The 21,569-nt window shown below is 40.5% G+C and overlaps 1 protein-coding gene across 9 annotated transcripts in view; it reads left to right on the top strand.

Annotated features, from left to right (window-relative positions):
• The first annotated feature begins 3,627 nt into the window (after positions 1 to 3,627).
• The window catches only part of TMEM65 (transmembrane protein 65), a 154,515-nt gene continuing 136,573 nt past the window's right edge, over positions 3,628 to 21,569 (top strand). For 2 of the 9 annotated variants that reach the window (XM_058833754.1, XM_058833753.1), the window contains exons 1-2: positions 3,632 to 4,092; positions 11,051 to 11,131. In XM_058833754.1, coding sequence (XP_058689737.1) covers positions 3,774 to 4,092; positions 11,051 to 11,131 — 400 coding nt within the window. In that variant the 5' untranslated portion in view covers positions 3,632 to 3,773. Of the gene's footprint in view, positions 4,093 to 11,050; positions 11,132 to 21,569 lie in introns of all 9 variants that reach the window. The other 7 variants (XM_058833750.1, XM_058833751.1, XM_058833756.1 and 4 more) reach the window with 7 other exon arrangements.

Here is a 21,569-nt window from a genome sequence, read left to right as displayed (position 1 = left end):
AGTGTTTATCAATATTATGATACATGTGATTGTACAAAGCTCTAGAAAGAGGGAAATGGTGATGGCTGCACTTGATCTCCTCTAAGTTCTTAAGCTGGGAGAGCAACTTTTTACACAGACAGATCATGACAGGAAAAGGGACAATGCTTTTAAACTTTTAAAACAGGAAAGATTTAGATTAGATGACAGGAAGGAGCTCTTTACTCAGAGGATGGTGGGGCACCAGAACAAGTTGCCCAGTGAAATTCTGGATGCCCCATCCCTGGAAGTGTTCAACGCCAGGTTGGATGCGGCTTGAGCAGCCAGGTCTAGTGAATGACATCCATGCCCATGACATGGGAGTTGGAATGAGATATCCTTCAGGTCCCTTCAACCCAAGATACTCTGTGATTCTATGATTATTCTTTTAAGACTACTGCAAATTCTTCTTTTATTCCTAAATGATATTACTCATTTTTTGCATTATTGCAATAAATAATGGTAATTTAACCTCCTAAACTTGTCTTACACTCATATTTTAGATTGTAGATAGAATTTTAAATTTTAGCAAATAATGTATTTTAGGGTTCCTTTTCTGAGTGAGCATTTGTGTTTCATACTCTGTGGATTCCTCCACATGCCAGCACACAAAGGACAATAGGGTCAGCCCCTAGCTAGGCTAGCAGGACCAGAGGAGCCACTTGTTTTTCAGAAATGTGAGGCAAAATAAAAGTAGTTTGTACTCTCTGGGGCTATTTATCTGCAAGTTACCTAGAAGTTTTGAGATGCATAGGTCAAAATATAGTACTTTATATAAAACTTATAAAACTTTAACTAGTAAAATACAAACTGTGTGTAGTTGCAATTTATGTTGTCGATTATCAGCTTTTAAATATTGGTCTCACCTTAGCTAACAATATTCACCTTTACACTGGGCAGAGAAATCATCCTTAATAGAAAGTTCCTTCATTAATATTCTATTACTTGACCACAGATGAATATAATTATTAAATGTATACCCATTATTTATATAGGATGAGGGCTGCAAAGTATTTCCTGCCAATATCCACAAAAATACTTGTCTCTCAGCTCTGCAGTCCCTAGAAGACTTTACAGAAATTCTCTTAAAGATGGTTGGCATTTTTCTGCTTCTATCTACATAAAGTTCCTTCCAGTTTTTTAGGCTGAACTTATCTAACTTTCTGTTTAATAATTTCCTTCTAGTTCTGACAGTTGGTGTATATCTCAATTAGTTTGGTCACTCATAATATAAATATTATTAGGAAAAAATTAGATTATCAACAAAAAGAAAATATGGGGAAACTTCTGCATTTATCAGAACATTGTGAGAAATATGAATTTCTGCTGGAGTGTCATAGACTAATGAAAATTACTATACACCACCCACTGAACTGAGTTAAATCGACAGTCTGATTAATTAAAGTGTCAGTTCAGCCAATGGGTTCAACTTCCCTTTTTCACAAAATAAAAGCTCCAACAAAAAATTATGGAAAAAACATATTAGGTTATTTAGGTAATTTCCTGTCCTTGCAGAATAGTCCCTCAAATGACATTTTTATTCCAATTTGTTCAATGCAGTTTAAAGCCTTGGAAAGGTGTAAACCACAGCTGATGGCCACAGAAGAATTTACTGTCTGCTAATCCCTGATCTCAATCCTAACACACAAGTAATGACCTTTATATTCAAAACAGTATTGTATGTCTACTTGAATAATGTCCTTGCATCTCTCTATTGAGTGAATATTCCTATACAGCAAATACCTAAAGGCTATGCTAGAAACTTCCTGCTCATTGTCCTTTGGTGTCTGAAAAGACCTGCAATGTTTTGAGTCCTGTCAAAACACCCCAAGAATAATCCAGATGCAAAAACCTTCTGTAATATCTGTACAGTGTGACACGGGCTGCAGTGGTGGGAAAGAGATAAAGTATCTTTTCTTGCCAGAGGCCAGTGTTCCTTCTTTGCTCTGTCTCTGTAGTCTCGTGCAATTCAGCTGTGTGAACGTAAAATCAAACATAACATATAAGACAATCAGAAATGCATCAAATTGAAGTATCAAAGGTTTGGCCTCTGGAAAGTTTGGTTTTTCCTTAATTTTCATGTGTCATTTTTTTCAGGTGTTTGTAGCCCCATTACATGTCCTGCCTTTCCATGTACAAGCATGCTTTTATTCTGTAAAAGCGATCTGGTTACTAAAATTTTAACAGCATTTTTTAACAGATTTATGAATATTGTTGTTACGGTTCTCTGGGATTGAAAACTTTTACGGTTTTCCATATTTCCCCCAAAGAACAGCAGAAGATTCCATTTTTTCAACAAAACAATTGGCAAGATACACACAGTTCTGAACACCATCAAAGGCTTAGTGGCTCTGAATGCAGATAAACAGTACTGAAAAAAGTCTCTCCTCTCATAGGCAGGCTCTATAGAAATAATAATGGGAAAAATGCATTTAAATGAAAATAGTAGCCTGTACTCATCTACCTCTGCTATTTCACTAACAGGGTGATAACTAAAATATATATCCAGGCCTTTACAACTTATTTTTATACATTTCTGCACTCACTTTCTGCTCCCTCTGTACTGTACACGTAGTATATGTAAATACCCATAGTTTCAAATGCATAGTCTAAGTAAGACATCTCTGTTTATCATGAGATCTTTGTCTGTATACCATATGTTAACTCTGCAGCCATGGAAATGGAAAGAAAACGCTGCTTTTTCATGCAAAGTTAAAACTTTTGTTTGCTTTCCTCCAAGAAGGCAGCAGATCCCTGTGGCTGAAGAAACCACCTAGATGTACATCAGTAGGTCTGCTGCCTTTGGTGTCAAAGAGCTATAGATATAGCAGTGAATTCTGAGTGCCTTCTGAAATCACCTTCGTATTAAACGAGCTAGGCATAAAATATGTGATTCCCTTGTGGTTGTCTAAGGTTCTTTGCAGTCTAATTACAATATCCAATACAATTTGAATACAGTGTTTTGACATAACAGTGAACAATTGCAGATTAACCCACATGGATGGTATCTGTAGTGGCGAAGCTGAGAGAGGTTTAAAACCAAGCCTGATTTTAAAGCAACCTCTGTTCCCTCAAGACATAAATTGTCCTGAATGTGTTTGATTTTTGTTTGGTTGGATTTTTGTGTTTGTTGTTTTTGTTTGTTTGTTTGTTGTAAATAACTGTTCCGGGTGTGTCAGGCAGAATACCTGCCAATTAATTTAAAATAATACAACCGCTATATGTAAGCGAAGTGTACTAAACCTAAAACTGGATGATGCAACAACACCACAATACTCTAAGGCAAGGGCCTGGAAAACGGCTGAGACAAACCAAACCTCATTTCTGTTGCCCTGCTAAGCTGCTGGAGCCTGGCACTGCGGGAAGCCCTGTGAGCACTCCGGCACTGTAACAGCGGCTCTAACACGAAGGCTTTGGGAGCGAGCGCTGCCCAGGGCCAGCGCCCGGAGGTCGCCAGGAGCCGCCGCCTCGCTCCCCTCAGAGCGGCCGGGCGGGCGCCTGCGCGGGGCCGCCCCTCGGGCCCCTCCGCCCCGCCCTGCGGCCGAGACTCCCCGAGCGGAGCGGGGCTGGGGCCGGGCCCTGGGCCGGGCCAGGGCGGGGCGGCGCGGCGCTGCCGCTGCTGGCGGGAGCTCGGCGGGGCGGTGCCTGGCGCGGACCGCCCGGCCCCACCGGCGGAGCAGCCGCGGGAGCGCGGCCCGGGCGACTCGGCCGCGGGCGGTTCTGGCGGCCCGAGCGCCGCGCCCTTCCCCGGCTCCATGTCGGCGTGGCTCGGCCGGGCGGCGCTGCTGCTGGGGCGGCCGGGGGGCCCCGCCGCCGTCCCCTCGTCCTGCTTGGGCTCGCTGCGGGGCCCGCGGTGCTGCTGCCGCCGCCGCCTGGGCAACCTGCGGGGCGGCGCCCAGGGGCTGCTCCTCCCGCGGGGGTCGCGGGCGCTCGGCACCCACCCCAAGAAGGAGCCGATGGAGGCGCTGAACACAGCGCAGGGCGCCCGCGACTTCATCTACAGCCTGCACTCCACCGAGCGGAGCTGCCTGCTGCGGGAGCTCCACCGCTTCGAGTCCATCGCCATCGCCCAAGGTGAGCCGCGACCCACCCCGAGCCCGCTGAGGGCGGGAGGGCCGGGCCGGAGCGGGGCTGAGCCTCCGAAGTTTGGGGGTCCTCCCTCCCTCGCCCAAGCGACTCCTTCGGGCGAGCAGGAAACTCCAGCAGGAGGAGACATCGAGAGGGGCTCGCCCCTGTGTGTTCGCGTAATTGGGTATGAATGAGGCACACGACCTGAAATTTAGTTTCCAGAAGCATCCTCAGCGCCTTTGGAACTTAAATCGGCCCAGTGTGCCAAATCGCCGGTGGGTCTTTCATCTCACCGGGTGTTTCGGAGAGCCACGGGTGGCCATTTTTCGGAATGGGAGTAGGAAAGTGTGTCTCATAAAATCCTCCTGACACCAGGGCAGCAGTAAATTGATTTCAGAGCTCTTAAGAGACGCCGGGCTGCTGCTGCTCTGGGAGCTCATTCATGAGTTACACTTTCCTGCACGGTGGGCTGCCGGCGCTGCTTCTTGGAAGTCTCGGTTCTCATTCGGGAAGGTGTGTATGTGCTGGGGAGGTTTACAGATGTACCTCTGCATACAGGGCTATGCAACGCAAATTAAAGTAATTCACAGTGATTTTACTCGTCCAATCCAACTGTTCTTGCCAACTTGACACTGTTTTCCTTAAACAAATCAAAACCTGACAAAAGTAAATCCTCTTAATTACAGCCTCCTTACTTCTAGTTCTGATCCTCAGCTGTAATTTACAATCCCTATTGCAGTGAAGATGATAGCGGGTACTTAAGAGATCAGTGTGCATTTGATCTAGGCCTCTTTGTGACTTTGATAGTAGCGTGCCCTTGGAAAGGGCATTTCTGTGCCTTGTGGCTCCTCTGTAGATGTCTGGAAAAAAATTTGGGTGGCAGAGAACGGGTCTGGGGGTCAGCTGTAAAAGTGTTGCTTTTGAGAAGAGACAGAACCCTTTCAGGTATCTCTTTGGTTTTGTTTGTAGCACACTTCCATATAAACACTACTGTTTCTAGTCAGAGTGAGAGTAGTTCACTTAAATGCCTCATTTTGGGAGCAGCGGCACTTCTGTTTTGCAGACAGTGAATCAGTTTTATTTGTTTTACAGCACAGAGGGTAGAATGCTTTGAACTGTAAGTTGACACTAACTTTTGAATACTAACAACTAATACTCTTCCCAAATAAATCCTTCTCAGCTTCTGAAGGGTTCTTGCCATGAGGTTTTTGCGTGAGTTTCTGTCTCATCGGCTATTGCTCAGGTTAAACAGAATGGAGCTGTCTACATGCAGGATCGTGTGGTGGATATCAAAATGAGACTTTAAAATTTCAGTATAGTGTCTCAACGTTTATACTGATATAAATCAACAGATGGTTGTATTTAATATCTTGTTGCTCAGATGCTGTTAGTTATAACATGAAGGGCTGTTGTGTAAAATCCTGTGACTTTCTGATGATTCAGGATTTAGAAGCAAAGTAATAAGAGTGTTAGTTTGAATTTAGACATTTTACTGCATGCAAGATTATTAGTTGGTTTTAAGTTTATTCCACTAGTGGAAATTGCAGTTCACTTGTGCCTGAAACTGTAGTCATTAATCTTGCAGGAGAGATTGTTTCAGCAAAATCTCAGTTGTGGGTTTAGTAGTCTCATAGGTAAAGGCTGCATAAAGTGTTGTAGTGCCATTGGACCTCAACCTTGGAGTCAGATTCTTGATCTGCCCATCTATCTTGATAAGACTTTTTTGTAGATAGCCTTTTCCTTTAGCCAGTTCTGTTCATGGGATATTTTGACAGACTGCAGCATGATTAACTGCTGTCAGCATTTACCTATAAAAAATTCTGTTTCTTCATATGTTATGAAAAAAGAAAAATCATAACTGAAAAGGGCTTCTAGTAAGTCTGTTAAATAGAAATTGGAGGAAAAAACCTATCTTGAATTTATTGCCCATAGCTATTTTCTGTAGAGTATTGATATTGAAAGAATTCAGATTTTATGTGAGGAAAGGCAGAGAGGTGTAGGATATAGATCATCACTCCAAATGCTGTGGAGTGCCAGAAGAAGACAAGGTGGATAGAAAGGCTACACTTGAAAGAAAATTAGAGACTTTTCTGAGCTAGATGTTTGTATTCTGTATTTAAAATGCTTTATTATGTTTAGAAAATATTTTGTATGATTGGTCCTTTCCTGCTGTTGAAATTATGACTGTGTAGCAATGACCTGAATAGGTACGCAGGTTGTGAGTAGCAGATCGGGGGAGACCTATGTGTGCCTTGCTTTCTAGGTACTTTCTCTGATTGACTAGTGTCACTTTTGATCTTTACAAATCATGAGTTCAATCAAGACAAAACTGTTTTAGAGATGTTGGGTTTTTTATCAATTTTCTCATTCGTTGGCAGAATGCTGTAGCTCCCAGCAGCTGATTCTTTAGCTGAGGTCACCGGTTGTACTTCGTGTTGATTTCCAATGAAAGCGATCCAAATGCAGACTTCAAATTCTCTTCTTTACTGCTTGCGTAAATTCCCGTGTTCTGTTTGAGCCTGAAAAATCAGTCTCTCCTTAATCATAATGCCTGTGCAGTTTTGCTACTATAGCTTGTTTTATGCCTATGATAATTCTTTATTGAAAGGGAGGTGTTAGTCCTTACCCTTCTTAACACAGTCCTTATTGGGTTAAGTTTTGACCTTCTTCCTTCACTACCTCTTCTGTGCCCTAACAGACCCCATATCAGCTAGGGGAGGCTGTCAGCAATATGGGGAGACCTGGGCACATCAAGAACCAAATGGGGCAAGTTCCTCAGCCCATTCCCAGGCCTACCACCAGAAGGATGCAGTTCCACCAGCTAATTGCCCTAGCACGAAATATGACAGGACACACTATCTGTGGCCTCCGCTAATGGCAGAGGCTGCAGGGAAACCCATCCTTTGCTGCAGCTGCTACGCTGAAGGACGGTCCTCAGGTAGGTGAGTTGTAGCTGTTACCTGTAAGTTAGGTGAGTTTCTGAAGCCTTTTTGAAACTTAAAACATCTGTTTGTGCTGTAGTCATGAAAACTGTAGGTGGGGAGAGGTTTGTGGATATGTTCCTGCCTGCTAGCACCTTGTCACCTGTATTACCTGGAGGTTTATGGAGCTTCCAGATGATGAGCACTAGAGGTCGGTTAAGCAGTCTAGCTTATGAATAAACACTGACTAAAATTCTGCTGTTTGTTTTAGTGCTTCAGTAGACAGAGCTCTATCTGTGAGCATGTGATGGCTGAGAGCTGAAAGCCCGAGTTTAAATTCATAGATGCATTTTGCATAGTAGAAACGGGGAAGACTGTGTCTTGATAGAATAGTTCTCAGAAAATATTTTGAAAACTATCCTGATTTAGACTGTATCTATATCTTACTATCTTAAAGTTTAGTCAAAACATCACTGAGCTGTTGTTTCTGAAGACAACTGCAAATCCTTTCTTGTCTGGTTTTTGTTTTCCTTCTGCATTGAAGGCTTTAAGTCTTTCCCCCCCCCCCCAGCCTTTTGAACTTTGGAAAGATGAATAAGGTGTCCCATTTTCCCAGGAGGAGCTTTGAAACAAAGTTTTTAAATTTTAGTTTGTGTTTCTTATAAGCATGTCAGTCACACCCAGCTGCACTACATGGAGATAATAAATGTGGATTTGAATACAAGTAATTTGTATATTTCTATTTCCATAGTTACAAGAATGCTGAAGAAGCAAGTAGGTTGGTTGATTTCAAATGTAACAGTCCTGCTTTCTGTTACTAGAAGTGGTGCCCCGTAAACAAGACTTAGTTTTGTTTGCTTCAGATAGTCAAATTTCAGTTGTTTCTTTCTTTCATGATGGAGATGACTTTCAGAAAATATGGAGAATGATTTAATGCTTCTGACCTTCTCTAGCAATAATCCATTGACAAAAGTGGCATTAGAAAGAAGATTTAACTTCTTCCTTATGGAGATTATATTCAGGGTTTCTACCTTTAGTTTCCAATGTGATATATGATATGTGATGATTCATGAAAGATACAGTTGTAAGCAGTGCAGCAAGCCTGGTAATGAAGAGGGAAAATACTAAAGAGTTTGACTTTTTAAAGTAAGAAATACTGAACTTGGTGTTTTTGCAGTGTCCTTATTGCTTCCTAGGGTAATGTCAGACTTTTATGTGCTGCTTTGCAATATTCTGGAGCCCAGATCTAACTACTTTTCATTAATATTACTAACACGGTGATTATCTAGGGCCTCTACAAAATCAGATCTTGAAAGTGAGAGAATCCTTTATTTTCCCATCTTTTGTTGCAAAGATGGGAAAACAATTCCTGTTTTCTTATCTTTGTGTACATACACATAAAATATGTATGTGTGTATATAATACATAAAATAGATGCTTCTGGTATATAATGTATGTACCATGATCACAATTCCTTGAAAGCACCCAGTTGCATTTTATATTTTTAGTGGAAGACTTTTGTGATATGATCACTGAATAAAAGGTTTTTGAGGTGAAATTTCTTTTTCCTCTGCCTGTTGAGGTTGTGTACCTGGAAAATATGCAAAAACACCATAGCAATGAGTCTTGACAGCTGGTTTTGTCATTTAATTTGCAGGCTTTGAAGAATGCAGTTTCTATCTAGTTTCTCTTTGAAAGCACTGGAATGTCATACCATACACAATAATCTGAGATACATAAATAATCTGAGCAAAACAGCGCATTCTGATAGAAAACTGTTCATAAGTTCAAGTTACTGCATTTTTTTCTAGTTAAAAAAAACCCAAAAACATAGCATGCAGGTAAAGGGCTCCACCTCCTTGCATTCAGTTGGGCTGACAGCTGGTGCAGAATCTCTGAGGGAATTTGCAAGGTTTTAGCTATTGTTGGTTGAAATCTTACTTTGGTATCAGAAGAAATCTCACTGGCTTATGCTCTGGTGTAAAATTTATGAGCTCCCCATTTTACTGGAATAGCTTAGGGAGTGTTTGAGCCTGTGTGCCTCTACTTTTACAGCTTTACAAAGAAAAATTAATTGAAAAGATGCAATGTCATCAAAGACAAGTGGATTTCACTGAAGTTTTTAGACATTTTAAACAAGTCTCCTGTGGAAAAGATTCTCCCTGTTGTGCGAATCAGATGCTTCTTGCTAATATGAATGAACTGGTTCATCTGCCGTGGTGTTTTAGAACCACTTGGATTTTAGTGCATCTTTCTGTTAGAACTGAATCGGTGTTAACACGACAAAGCATAATTCCATTCTTCTGCAAGTACTTGTTTGAAGAGCGATTTCACAGTGCAAATGTGAGGCTTGTGGTGAGGACTGCCCTCAGCCTGCTGAGCTGGGAGAAGAGGAACTGTTCATGCTGTTGTGCTTTGACAGGTACCATGCACCTGGTGGGGACAGTTCTCTCTTCCTCTCTTCTTCATAGACCCAGCATATGGAGGTGAATGCCACGCTGTGTGTGGAGCAATGTCATCTACTTCTCTCCCCCTTGCTGTGACCTAGGTCAATAAATTTTTTAACTCTAGTGTTTGATTGCTATTCTAGGAAAAGGTCTTCTGGCAGATTGCTGGCAAGTGTCTAACTCACAAGTTTGAAGTGCCCTGTCAAGCTGGTAAAATGACAAACTCTTGCCAGCCTGAGTTCCTTTATGCTCTTGGACCATTGCAGCCTACACCAGAACTGTTACTAATCTCACTGCTGAGTCAAAAATACTAGGTGTTGAAAGAAATATTGTGTTTCAGATGGAAGGATGTGCTACATTTTGCTTTTGAAACTTTTTTTTTAATGTACCCCCAACGTCCTGCCCCCACTCTTGGAGTCCTCTCATGAGGGCAGAGTGCAGAAAGAAGAGTGCTGCTGAGGCTCTACTGATCATTAACATCTGAACCTCACAAATCACAGAATCATAGAATATCCTGAGTTTAAAGGGACCCACAAGACTTATCAAGTCCAGGTCCTGGCCTTGCACAGGACACCCCCAAAAATCACACCATGTACCTGAGAGCGTTGTCCAAATGCTTCTTGAGCTCTGTGAGGCTTGGTGCTATGACCACTTCCATGGGGAGCCTCTTCCAGGATCCAGCCACCTTCTGGATGTGGAACCTCATCGTGATCTCCAACTTCAGTGTCCCCTGACAGAACCTCAGGGCTTTCTCTTGAGTGTGCCCCAGACAAGAGATCAGTGTCTGCCCCTCTGCTTCTCCATATTGGTTAAATTTGGGCTGTTCAGCCTGGAGTAGGGAAAGGTCTGGGGACACCTTGTAGCACATTCCAGCATATAAGTGGGGTTTACAAGTGTCCTGGAGAGGACTTTTCACGAAGACATACAGTGATAGGGCAAGAGGGAATAGCTTTAAAGTTGAGGAGGGTAGGTTTAAATTAGCTGTTAGGAAGAAATTCTTTACTGTGGGGGTGGTGAGACACTGGCATAAGCTGTCCAGAGGAGCTGTGGGTGCCCCTTTCCTACAAGTCCAGGTTGGATGGGGCTTGAAGCAACCGGGTCTAGTGGAAGGTGTCTCATGGGGTTGTAACTAGATGATCATTAAATCCCTTCAAACCCAGACTATTAGGTAATTTAGGGGCTGAGGTTTAATGTCATAAACAAGAAAATTGGTGCATGGTCACTCATGGTGAAACTATTCTGAAACTGCTTTCTGAAAATGTCCGCTGTTACTGTCTACCTTTGAACCACCTGCAGCAAGGTAATGTTTTCTGAAGTTCATGCTTTTGCTGTTGTGGTTTGCTTTGCTTCCATATTCTGAATTTTTACTTGCTCACATAACTTAAAGCAGGTTCTTGTCTACTTAAATGCAGAAAAACTTTGTCTTATTTTTTTACAGAGAAAACCCTGCAAACAATCAAGTGGAATTGGTGTAAAACCCCTAGAAATCCAGTCTTAGTATTTATAAAGGGTCTTTTGCTGGCAGATGCTTCAGTATTGATTGGAAGATTTTAAGTAATGACTGATTGCTGTTTTGCTTTTGAAAATTCATTGTAGCATTCAGGTATCCTAAACCACTGGTACCACTTGAGAAGCCAGCAGAGGAGGTAGAGTCACCAGAGTCGACCAGTGCATTTGGTACAGTAGAAAAAACCCAAATGGAAAATTATGTTTGCTGATGTGTGCATTGCATAAGGCCAGCAGGCTGCTGGTTTGACAGACTTCCTGCATGCTTGTTTTGATGCATTCGGCATGTATTGCTGCAAGAAATAAAAGTACACAGTTTTTGTTTGTATTCATATAAAGCCTTCAGTCTCAGTTTCAGCAATCCACACCTTCAGGTGGATTACGCTTAATTTGACCAAGATGTTTCAAGCATAGGTCTTTTGGAAACTGCTGCACTATACTATAGATTCTAGTTAATACTTGAGCAGAGATTTCAGGCAATGTAACAACTTCATTTTTTTGAAGCAGCTCGGTGCCAGCTACTTTATGCTTTTTTCCTGGAAAGTGATGTGCATTAAATTACATGGTCGAAATATAATGCAGAAATAATACTACTATGAAAAAGTATTATTTAGTTAGCTGTCTTTGTCCTTTCCTGCCAAAGGTAAAATGAGATTGCTTCAACTAAAATAAAAGATTACTCAAATTACAATTTATTTTGTCTTTTGCACGTGTTTAAGCATGCGATGACTACAAAATAGGTGTCATGCACAAATATATTTTAAATCACGAATCAGAAGAAATATCTGGATCTTAAGCTATTGTTCTTCAGCTGTGTCTTTTGTAAGACAGTACATTTTAGAGCTAAAAGGAAAATCTGTGTCCCAATAACTCTCTTGTCCAGTACAAAAGCTGCTTTTGATTCAGGGCTTTTTACAGATCATTTGAAATGCAGCTTTTACTTAGAGTGCAACTTAAACCCTTGAGAGTGATAGATTCAAAACATTTAGATCTCCCAACAACAGGCATGAATGAAATAGATCATGTTTATTCTGTGAACACAGAGGTTCCAGTGTGTAACCTCAATTAAAAGAAGAGGAAGTCTTCCAGTTTCTCTAAGAAAGAAATTATTTAAAGCTGACTCATTCAACTGAAAACTCTTAGCTTTAGTCAACCTTATTTATTATTTAATCAATCCAGATATGAAACTACAGAGATATCTGTTGTCTCCAGAAAAAAATCCTTTATAAAAACAGCAAGTAAATGGAAAAGTAAGAAAGTAAGTATGTCATGCAAGCAGAGTACTTAAAGAAGCTGTCTTGGATTCCTGTGCAGTTGTTTGGATTTTTTTACAAAAATGGCTCATTTTAGGGAAAGCTGGACATGAATATGTCAGCTGCCTTGTGCCCCCCTTCTACTTTATTCTTAAATTAGCATGGTGATATTTCAGATATTCTGGAAGCATGCCTTTTTCTTTTTGTTTTGTTGCTGTGTGTGAGAACTTGCTTTAACAGTGAATGAACATGGAATTTTTTGAGATATGACTAACTCATGCCTGAAACACATGCTTCCTCTGAAATGTTGGGAGCATTTTAAGGCAAAGCCCACAAAATACTTTTTTCAACCCAGAAAAGAGCATGTTTCTTTCAAAACTATGGAATATAAAGCGGTAGCTGTTTTTTTCCAGCGTTCATTTACTTAGGGTTCTTAGATATTTATATGTTAATTATTAATAAAATACCTTCCCCAGCAGCAATAATACATAGTCATACTTGATACTAGCTATACTTTTTTCCTGCATCAGTTGCCACTTTCCTTTTGTATGTGATGGGCTCATCATGTTCATTCATTTTTGGGCATCTTTTTGAGTTCTTATTTAATTTTATTTAGACTCAGATACTTTTGGCAAATACCAACAGGTCATTAAAAAAAAAATCACATTATTTTCCCTAGATAATAAAAAGGACAGATAGGAACATATTTAAGACTCTGTATTTTGAGATAGATCATATTCTGTATCAACTCTCCTATCAGCTTAAAGCAATCATAAGAAGCAGGTGGTTTGTTTTATTATCTCCTACTGCTTGTGTGTAGGGATAAAAGCTTTCCTCAGTTCCCCTAAATACTTCATGGCTCTTAGGCATTTCCAGAATTAAAACATGCCTTACCATTTGGCAGTGATCCTAGTGAAAGAGTCCTGTATGACCTGGGGGAAGGACACAGCTTTGAAAAATCTTTCTGATTTCAGGAAAAATGGAAAAAGTTTGAGACAAAGAAGTTTCTACAGTGAGATCAACTTCAACTGAGAGGGGCCAGAGACAGTATCCACAGTGGCCTGGCCTTAAGTTCCCAAAGCTCACTTCTAGGAGATAGTCTGGGACCTGTTGTCTGAGCATGAGCTTTCAAAACTTTCTGGGAAGCCTTTGGGGGAGGGTCAGGGGACAGTCCCTGGTATGTGACTCTTGTCCATGCCATGGACAGAGGTCTGTGCTTTGGGTTGTGTTGTTGTATGTAAAGTTGTATTGCCACAAAGCTCATGTCCAAATGCTTACTGGGAGCCAACAAGTAATTGCTGCGCTTTGACCTGCTCAATTTTTTTTTTAGGCATTATCACTTTCTGGTTGTTGTACTGTTACAGTAACTTTTAAAATTATTTGCACTTGATAGTGTTTGACTTTGTGCAGTGATCTATCCCATAGTGCTGGCTGATTTACTGTAACTTATCTTACGCTAAGGGTATGAATCATCAGTCTCCATGAGGCTATTAGCCCGTCTTTCATAACAATCTGAATTGGTAGAAACTGTGTTTTATTTGCTTTATTTTATTTTGTGGAAGACTGGAGAAAAATGTGCATGGAACAAACCAATTTCTTTAGCCAGCTGCCCTTTCAAATACCATCAGCTTGTATTTTCAGATTACAGATAACCTTTTGATCCAGTTGTTTTTTTGCTTTAGTTCTGGCAACAGACTGATTTTCACAAAGTGCAAGTAAAGCTGTGATATTACAAATGTAAAATTAACTGTTTTGCTCCAGATTGAGATTTAAGAATTTCCAGCTAGATTACAGCTGTCTTGTCTAATAAAGCTTTTTGCCATAAAGAGAAGATGGGAAAACAGCTTGAAATCCACTACTCCTTCCCCAATTTCATTATCTATTTATATTATTTTATGGAGTAAAGTAAATCAAGTAAATAGGTAGCTGCAAAAGTGACACTGCTGTTATAAATAATCAGCCTGGTGACCTTTTCCTCTTGCAAATATCCGACAGACTTCTTCTGATTGAATATCCCTTTCCCGGAACAGAAGAAATGTAACAATGTGCAGTAAATAATCACAAATGACCCAGGCTGAAAAAGACTGTTCTCATTGGGAATTGTATGTGACCTTTCAGAAGTTTTGTACTTGTTTATTTGATCTGGTTTACCAAAACAAAAGAAAAAAAAAGTCTTTGGACTTGTAAAGTTTTCACTGTTGGGTTACATCTCAGGGTTGGTGCTAGAAACCTATTGTATCTACCTTGTTTCCATGCTTACATCAGTTTTTTGCAGTTACACATTACTATGGCTGAGTTTTACTGTGATTTATATCTGATGCTGTGTTAAAAGCTCAGTTAAAAAAAAAAAAGAAAAAAGCTCATTTTAATTACTTTTCCCAACCATAGAGGAAAAGCTTTCTCCTGGGTTTCCCACAGTGGGAAAGAGGAGGCCTGGATGAGCTGTGGATGCGGTGATGTGTAGTAGATGTGACTGGGCCATATAGGTGTGGATTTACTGCTGGCTTCACCTGTTGTTGTGCTGCTCTTTCCCTGTTCCAAAAACCTCTGGGTATGAAAGTCTCAATTCTGCTTCCTATCCTAGCACTGCTGTTCTTCTCTGGGCCTGGCTGTGTACCTAAGAACGAGTGCCAGAAGAAAGGAGAAATCCCAAATACTTGTTCAGGGAATGTAGGAACAGGAGGAAAAGCATCAAATCACCTCTTGCAGTAACAGTGTGGTTTTAGATCACTTCAGGGTGCAGTTTTGTATTTGACAAAGGTTCTGCCTTTCTGTTTTCTCATGGGAAGTGCAGGAGGGTTTTTGTGCCTCAGGCAGGAGTGTGTTCTGGGATCTCTATGCTGCTAACAGCATATGGTGACTTGCACTAGTGGGCATTATTGGTTTGATCTTTCAGGTTACCTGTGCAATTTTAGCAACTACTTGCAGTTACACTTTTTACCTCAACATTTGTTTTGTGGCTAGGAAGTGAGCCATCTCCCCTCTCCTCTCTGTCTCTCTATTCAGGATTATTCATCGTGGTCTGAGTGGCTGCCCCACACATCACACAGTACTTTGCTTTAGCACTGCAAAAAGCAGCCTCAGCCTGAATCTATCTCTGTCCTTGCTGCTGGAAAAGAGGCTGTGTAAACACTGCACAAATACACAAATTTTAGAGAAGCAGAGGGAGGAGAGAATGATGGAGGGAAGGGTGCTGGAGGCACACCGTGATCAGTCTCCATCCACAGTGTGAAAAACTAAAGGGGTGCATACTGCATTAAGATCTCCAGTAAATAGTGGCATTGCAGTATGTCAGGCAGTGCCACAGCATACTTTCCATTGCCACAGGGAGAAGTGGTAAATGCATTAGATTCCATATTTCCTCCCCTGTGGAAAACAAAACAGGCTTATGCATGCAGAAAACTCTGAGCTGAGGATTTGTGTTTGTACTTTACAAATTCTCAAGCTGATTAGCAGAACTGGAGGTGAAGGGTGTAATTTCAGCACTCACAGGATTTTGCTGCCTGCTTACAGTGAAGATGTGACAAAAGAACAGGTTAAGAAAGCCTGTCAGTGGAAAAAGGGAAATGCATAAAGTTGAAAAACAAAACCTGTCCTAAGTAGCGGAACCATGTGTTTCATAAACTAACACTGGGTACTTTCTGGGAAGGTTAAGAAGCATTGGGATTAAATAAATGGACCGGATGTGGAGCTCTTCATAGAGCAGAGGTCCTGAGGCAGCTTTAGAGGGAGTGTGTGCTCAGCTGGCACTTGCAGGGGTGTGACAGGAACTGAAGCTTGCATTGGCTCTGCAGCTGGAAGCTGCAGGGATGCACTTGCAATTAAATCCTCCTGAAAGAGGCCTCATGCTTGCCAGAGGCTTGAGAAATACTGATCAGGAGAAGGATGTTCTTTTTTTGTTTTGCAGAATAAAGAATAAATTTCAAAATTGGTTGAAAGAATAAAAAGTGAGCTTAGTCAGAATTGTTCACTTTTAGGAAGAGTAGAGCACGGTAGCCTTTTTCTTCTGCTTCTTCCTTCTGTATGACTTTATTTACAAAATCGGCAATCTTAATATTTCAGATAATTTTTGTGAACAGAGTGAGTTTTTTATTAGAACTTAAAATTCACATACAGAATTAATTATTACATAATGCAGTTGCATAACAACCCAGTAGATATTCCATACTCTTATAACATAAAAGGTAGAAGAAAATATTTTAAGGTGAAGTTCCATTTCACAGAAAGTGAAATGATTTTATCTGTTTTTATATTATAATCATTCCTTCAGCTATTTGCCAGAGAAAGTGGTCATTGCAGCTTGAATTTGACTATGCAGGGAGTCAGACTGGTTTCACAAATGAGGCTTTGCTAAGTTACATGGGGAAGGGAAGAGGGTTTCAAAATGATGATTCTACTGCACTACCTCTAGCAGCCAGTGAAGGGTTAAGAATAACTTCATTGCTACTGCATTCTGTATTCATTAGGCATTTATATAGAGAGGCACAAATTAATGGAGTGTAATTTATGGCTGGAACTTAAATTGTCAGTAGCTTCTTAAGGTATTCCTTTTGCTGACATGAGTAAATAGATTCTTCCTTAAGAAGAATCTGCTTCAAGGCAGCTCATACTTTTATCTTTAATGCCCCAATGCAATGAAAAATTGGGAGGAATGTCATTACACTTAGAATGAGTCTAAATGTCAAAACCAAAATGTTTGACGATCATTTGGTTTTTCTGTCCTCTGTCTCATTTTGGGTAGCTATATTAAGTCTGAGACAGATGAAAAGCAATGAACTCTACATGCATTTAAAGTTATGTCAGACAGAAGCTTATTTCTGCAGTCGTACTTGTTTCCAAGGTCATCCTCAGGCAGGGAATCAAACTTTCTGCTTTCAAGAGGGATGGTACTTAGTGATGTTTTATTTGATAGCAGTTTGTCTTCAGCTCTCTGTAAAGATTGTAGCCGAGTTTTCTTAAAAGAAAAGAAAATCCCACCAGACACATTTAATGTGCCAGGCCCCTGCCTGGTGCTGCTGCAGCTCCTGGGGGTGGTGGTGGCTGTGGGAAAGGTTGTTGCTGTCTGAGTGCAGGTACTGCTGGTGCTGTTGCTGAGGCACAAGCCCCTCAGTTGTTATACTCTCAGTTTTGTGCCAGGGTAGTGGAGGAGGGAGTGCCCTGGCTCCCCTGCATTCTGCACAGGTTGTTGTCAGTGAGCTGAGTTTTCTGCTGCTGGCTGCAGGTACCAGACCTGGGATGGAAAGCCAATGCTGCTCCCTGTTTTAAAACCATTTTCCCACTTGCTCTCTTGCCTGGGGAAACAAGAGTAGTTTTGTGCTGGAGGGGAAGGGGCATAAGGGAGAGGAGGTGCAGGAATAAACAAGCTTGTCTTTCACCAGCTTTTCAGATTTCTTGTTAAAACAGGGCCTGGGGGAGCATAAATGAATAAAGGATATTATAATTGTACCTATAACTCCCTAGATATTTCATGAGGTCTCATGCTTAGACATCAGTATTGCCTAACACAACTCTATTTAAAGGTGATGAAAGTCCTCTAGTAGATCAGATCTCTGATAGTGCAGAGTGCTGATAATCTTTGTTAACAGATCTACTGTGGTGTCCCGCAGAATTGTTTTGCTTGTCCTTTCACAGGAATGTATCACACTCTGATAATGCACAGATACCATGGTCTTGTTTCCAGTTCAGCACTGTTGCTGTGCTGCTGCTCTGCTCAACTGCAAAGCCATGAAATGATGGATAGATCCCTGCCTCAAACAAGAGGGGGTCAAGAAAAAACCGTGCTGACAGAGAAATGCCAAAACTTCACTTTTCTGAAAGTGTTATCTGAATAGTTAAATAAATATATTTGGATGAAATTAATTCCACTCTGTTAGTCAGAAGGACTCATCCAGTCTTTTATCAAATCTAGTGGAGAGGTTGTTAGAAATCCCAGGCAAAGATTCATTCATCCAAAGATGGGAAGGGTTTGCTATGCCATTGGGAGGTGTCCCTCCTCTGGCTCCCAGAAACTCCTTGAAGTCCTCAAGCACTGAAATGGAGTGTGAGGAGGGAAGGCAGAGCCAGCTTCCTCTTGGGAGGATGAGTATTTGGGTTTTTGAGGCAGAGAATTTTAACTCTGAAGATGGTTCTTTCCAGTCAGGGAGTTGCTGTAGCAAGTTTTTTTCTCCGCAGCTCTCAAGTACCTTCTTATTTTTTGTTTTCATAAATAATAATATAACCATTTACTTCTGGAACACAGATTAGAATATCTGATTATTTTTCCTGTTTGCTCTCCTATCAGTGTTACTATGTTGCTGGCACTTTTATGCAACTTTTTCTTACATTTTCGTTTTCTCTCTGAAGGACAGAGCTCAAACTCTCTATTTCTATCCTTATGCTGCAACTCTATTACAAGCTGCTAGTCCTGTCTTTGTTGTCATCATTCTAGCTGATTAACCCCCTTGAATCCCAAGGCAAGCATCTTAAGTCTAACTTTTTTTTTTTTTCCTTGCTGTGGTTTTAGACCTTTTTAAGGAAACCACTGCAAATACTCTTTTGCCTTGAACCTACTTAAGTGGAAATGCTGACCTTCACATTTATAAGTCAGTGATGGAGATTGGGATCAGGTCAAGGATAAACCCTCTCAATGATGAGGACAGTGATTTGAGCCTCTGGATACCTGCATGCATTTTGTGCTTTCTTCTACATTTCCAGTTGAGATTTCCACTTTAGGTCTCTCTGTTTTGTCGAGCATCTTTAAAAGGATATGAATGCTGTGCCACGTTTTTGGAAGGGATAATAGGATAAGTGTATTGTATACTTCCTACAGGGGATCACAGGAGTGAACTAAGCCTGAAGTCACTACTGGGGTTTGTTCTGAAGGGAATTGATTGGCCAGGGAGCACACTGCATTCTTGCAAAATTTGTTCAGCTATTTGTCCAGTAGAGGTAACAAAAGTTTCAAATATCATTTGCTACTTCAAGGTTTTTCAGGAAGGGTGATGCAACATGATCACTGTGTAATTCTCTACAATGTTACAGGGAGTATTAAAAAAATACTATCCTGTTTGTATTTATGCAGAATATTTGATTGGACATAGTTACCTTCTCCAGAGTAGTTGAGATATTTTCTATCACCTCCTCTGTCTATTTGTACCAGAGCTCCGCCCAGCTTTCCCTCTGCTGGACATGTGACTGAAGGGGCTGACAGCCAGGTTTATATTTAGCACTGCACAAGTCAGCATCCTTTTGTGCCTTAATTGCTGTGGTAACAGGAATCCACTTGTGAGTTATAACAAATGATACAGAATTTTTCTTTACTGTCAACTCATGGATTGTTGTTTCCTCATCTGGAATACTAAGGGAACCTAACTGAAGATCAGTGGGACAAGGTTTTTAGATTTTTCTAGATTGCAGTTTTGGTGAAAACATTGAGGAAGAGCAGAGGAGGAAAAAAGGATAATGAGGAGGTGCCTTATGAGCTTATTCCATTAATGAACTCATACATCAGAGTCAGAAATTGCTTTTTAGGATCCACCTCTGAACAGAGCAATAACACATCTCATTTTTAGGCTCCAATACAGAATTTTGGTTGTAAAGATCTCTCATGAACTGAGATGCAAAGGAGTACTCTTTTTCACAGACACAACAATTGCTCTGACTCCTTGTTCTAAGTGATGTTTTTGCTGTTTCAGTGATGTGTATCTGAATGATTGGCTGAAATTATCTGGATGGGCTTTTTGGAGGAAACAGATTGATGAATTCAAGATAACACCATCTGCAACTTCTAGATTAGATGCATTCGAAGCCTAAAATGATGTTGTAGTAGATCTAGATTATTAAGATTTTTTATATTCCTCTTCGTGATACTCATGGTTTAATAATTAATTTAAACAATCCAGTCACAATCCAGTCAGTTTTTAAAAATCTATAAAACACTGCTCATATTTTTGTCTCGTATGGCAGTACTCAGTAGTAGCAAGTATTTTCCTAGGGTAGCTCTTGCAGTAGTATCTACATTCAGTGTTAGTGTTTCCTGCCTCTGGGTGACAGTAACAGATTCAGCTATACAATTTTATGGTGGTGTTAGCTGCAATTCAAATAAAACATGATACATGCCTTTAGGCTCACAAGTTCTCTTTTATGTCAGTTCTTAAAAAATTAATAATTCAGAAACTGGTGATGACAATTTGCTGCGTTTTGCTTGTTTTTTTGTTTTGTTTTTTTTTTTTTTAATAAATGCACTCCCATTATCCATTAGTCACTTGTGATTAGTTTTTCAGCTAAGAATAATAATTGTAAAACTAAATTGCAAGTACTTGGCTTCAGTTAGCAGAGTGACTTTAACTTGCTGAGTTTGGACCAAGTAATGTTGATGGTTTTATATTTCATTCCTTCACCCCCTGTACTCCACCCTGGGTTCTAACTCTTTTTAAAAATAGATAGAGAAAAAGATGATACTATAAATTTAAAAATTATCAATAACAGATTTAAGAAGCAGTAAATGTTTTTCTGCTTCCCAGACTTCCCTAATTCAGGACTCCTGACATATTGCACTGGAACCTTGGTTTATAATCTCATTTATGGTAATGAATGTCAATTAGAAAATTGCAATTCCTCACTCCACCATTTCATTTTATTCCTTCTGCAATAAGATGAATTCTGTGTCTTATTGAGTGCTGGCACAGGATGAGCTGGTGAATGGCCATCGTGAAATGCATTTCTGGAGTACTTTAGAGTTGTTTTCTTTTTCCCCCAGACATTTAAACTCTGAATTGTTTGATTCTGACTGAATTGAGCTCTTTAAATAGGGTTTTGCAAATTCGATTTTTGTTTTCCCTCTGGTAAAACAAACAAAGGGAATATTTCCTTTGCTGTACACTCTGAACATTTTTATTCTTGTTTTTTGCTGAGTTTTGAAAACTCAGATAGTCAGAACAGCTTCCTATAAATAAATACCGTATTCTGAAATTTATTTTGCTATCTACGGTTTTTAAAAATTTGTTTAAAGATTTTTTTTGGTTCCCAGTGCTTTCATATCTTGCAGAATTTTAAAGTATGCTATGCTTTAAAGAGGTGGTATTGAAAGTGATTTTGGAAAAAGGTTTTTGACTTTCATGCCACAGTGGTTGGGGTCTTTTCTCTGCTTTAATTATTTTCCCTTCCCCATGTCGCAGCTTTAAACCAATCTTTGGCCTCTGCAAGTAGAGCTGAGCTGGAGCAGCCCTTTCCTGCAGCGAGCAGTGCTCTGCACCTGGCAGAGGCAGAGCACCAGTTCTCAGGGAAGTTGCCTTTGTGCTTTGAAGCCTTGTTTTGATGCTCCAGAAGGGACAGCTTTTCCCATGCACCTGCTCCTGCAGGTACCATGTGACAAGGTC

Source organism: Poecile atricapillus, chromosome 2, assembly GCF_030490865.1.
Source record: "Poecile atricapillus isolate bPoeAtr1 chromosome 2, bPoeAtr1.hap1, whole genome shotgun sequence".
Classification (NCBI taxonomy): domain Eukaryota; kingdom Metazoa; phylum Chordata; class Aves; order Passeriformes; family Paridae; genus Poecile; species Poecile atricapillus.
Note: the sequence above shows the minus strand (reverse complement) of the source record. Positions and strands in the feature narration are given on the sequence as shown.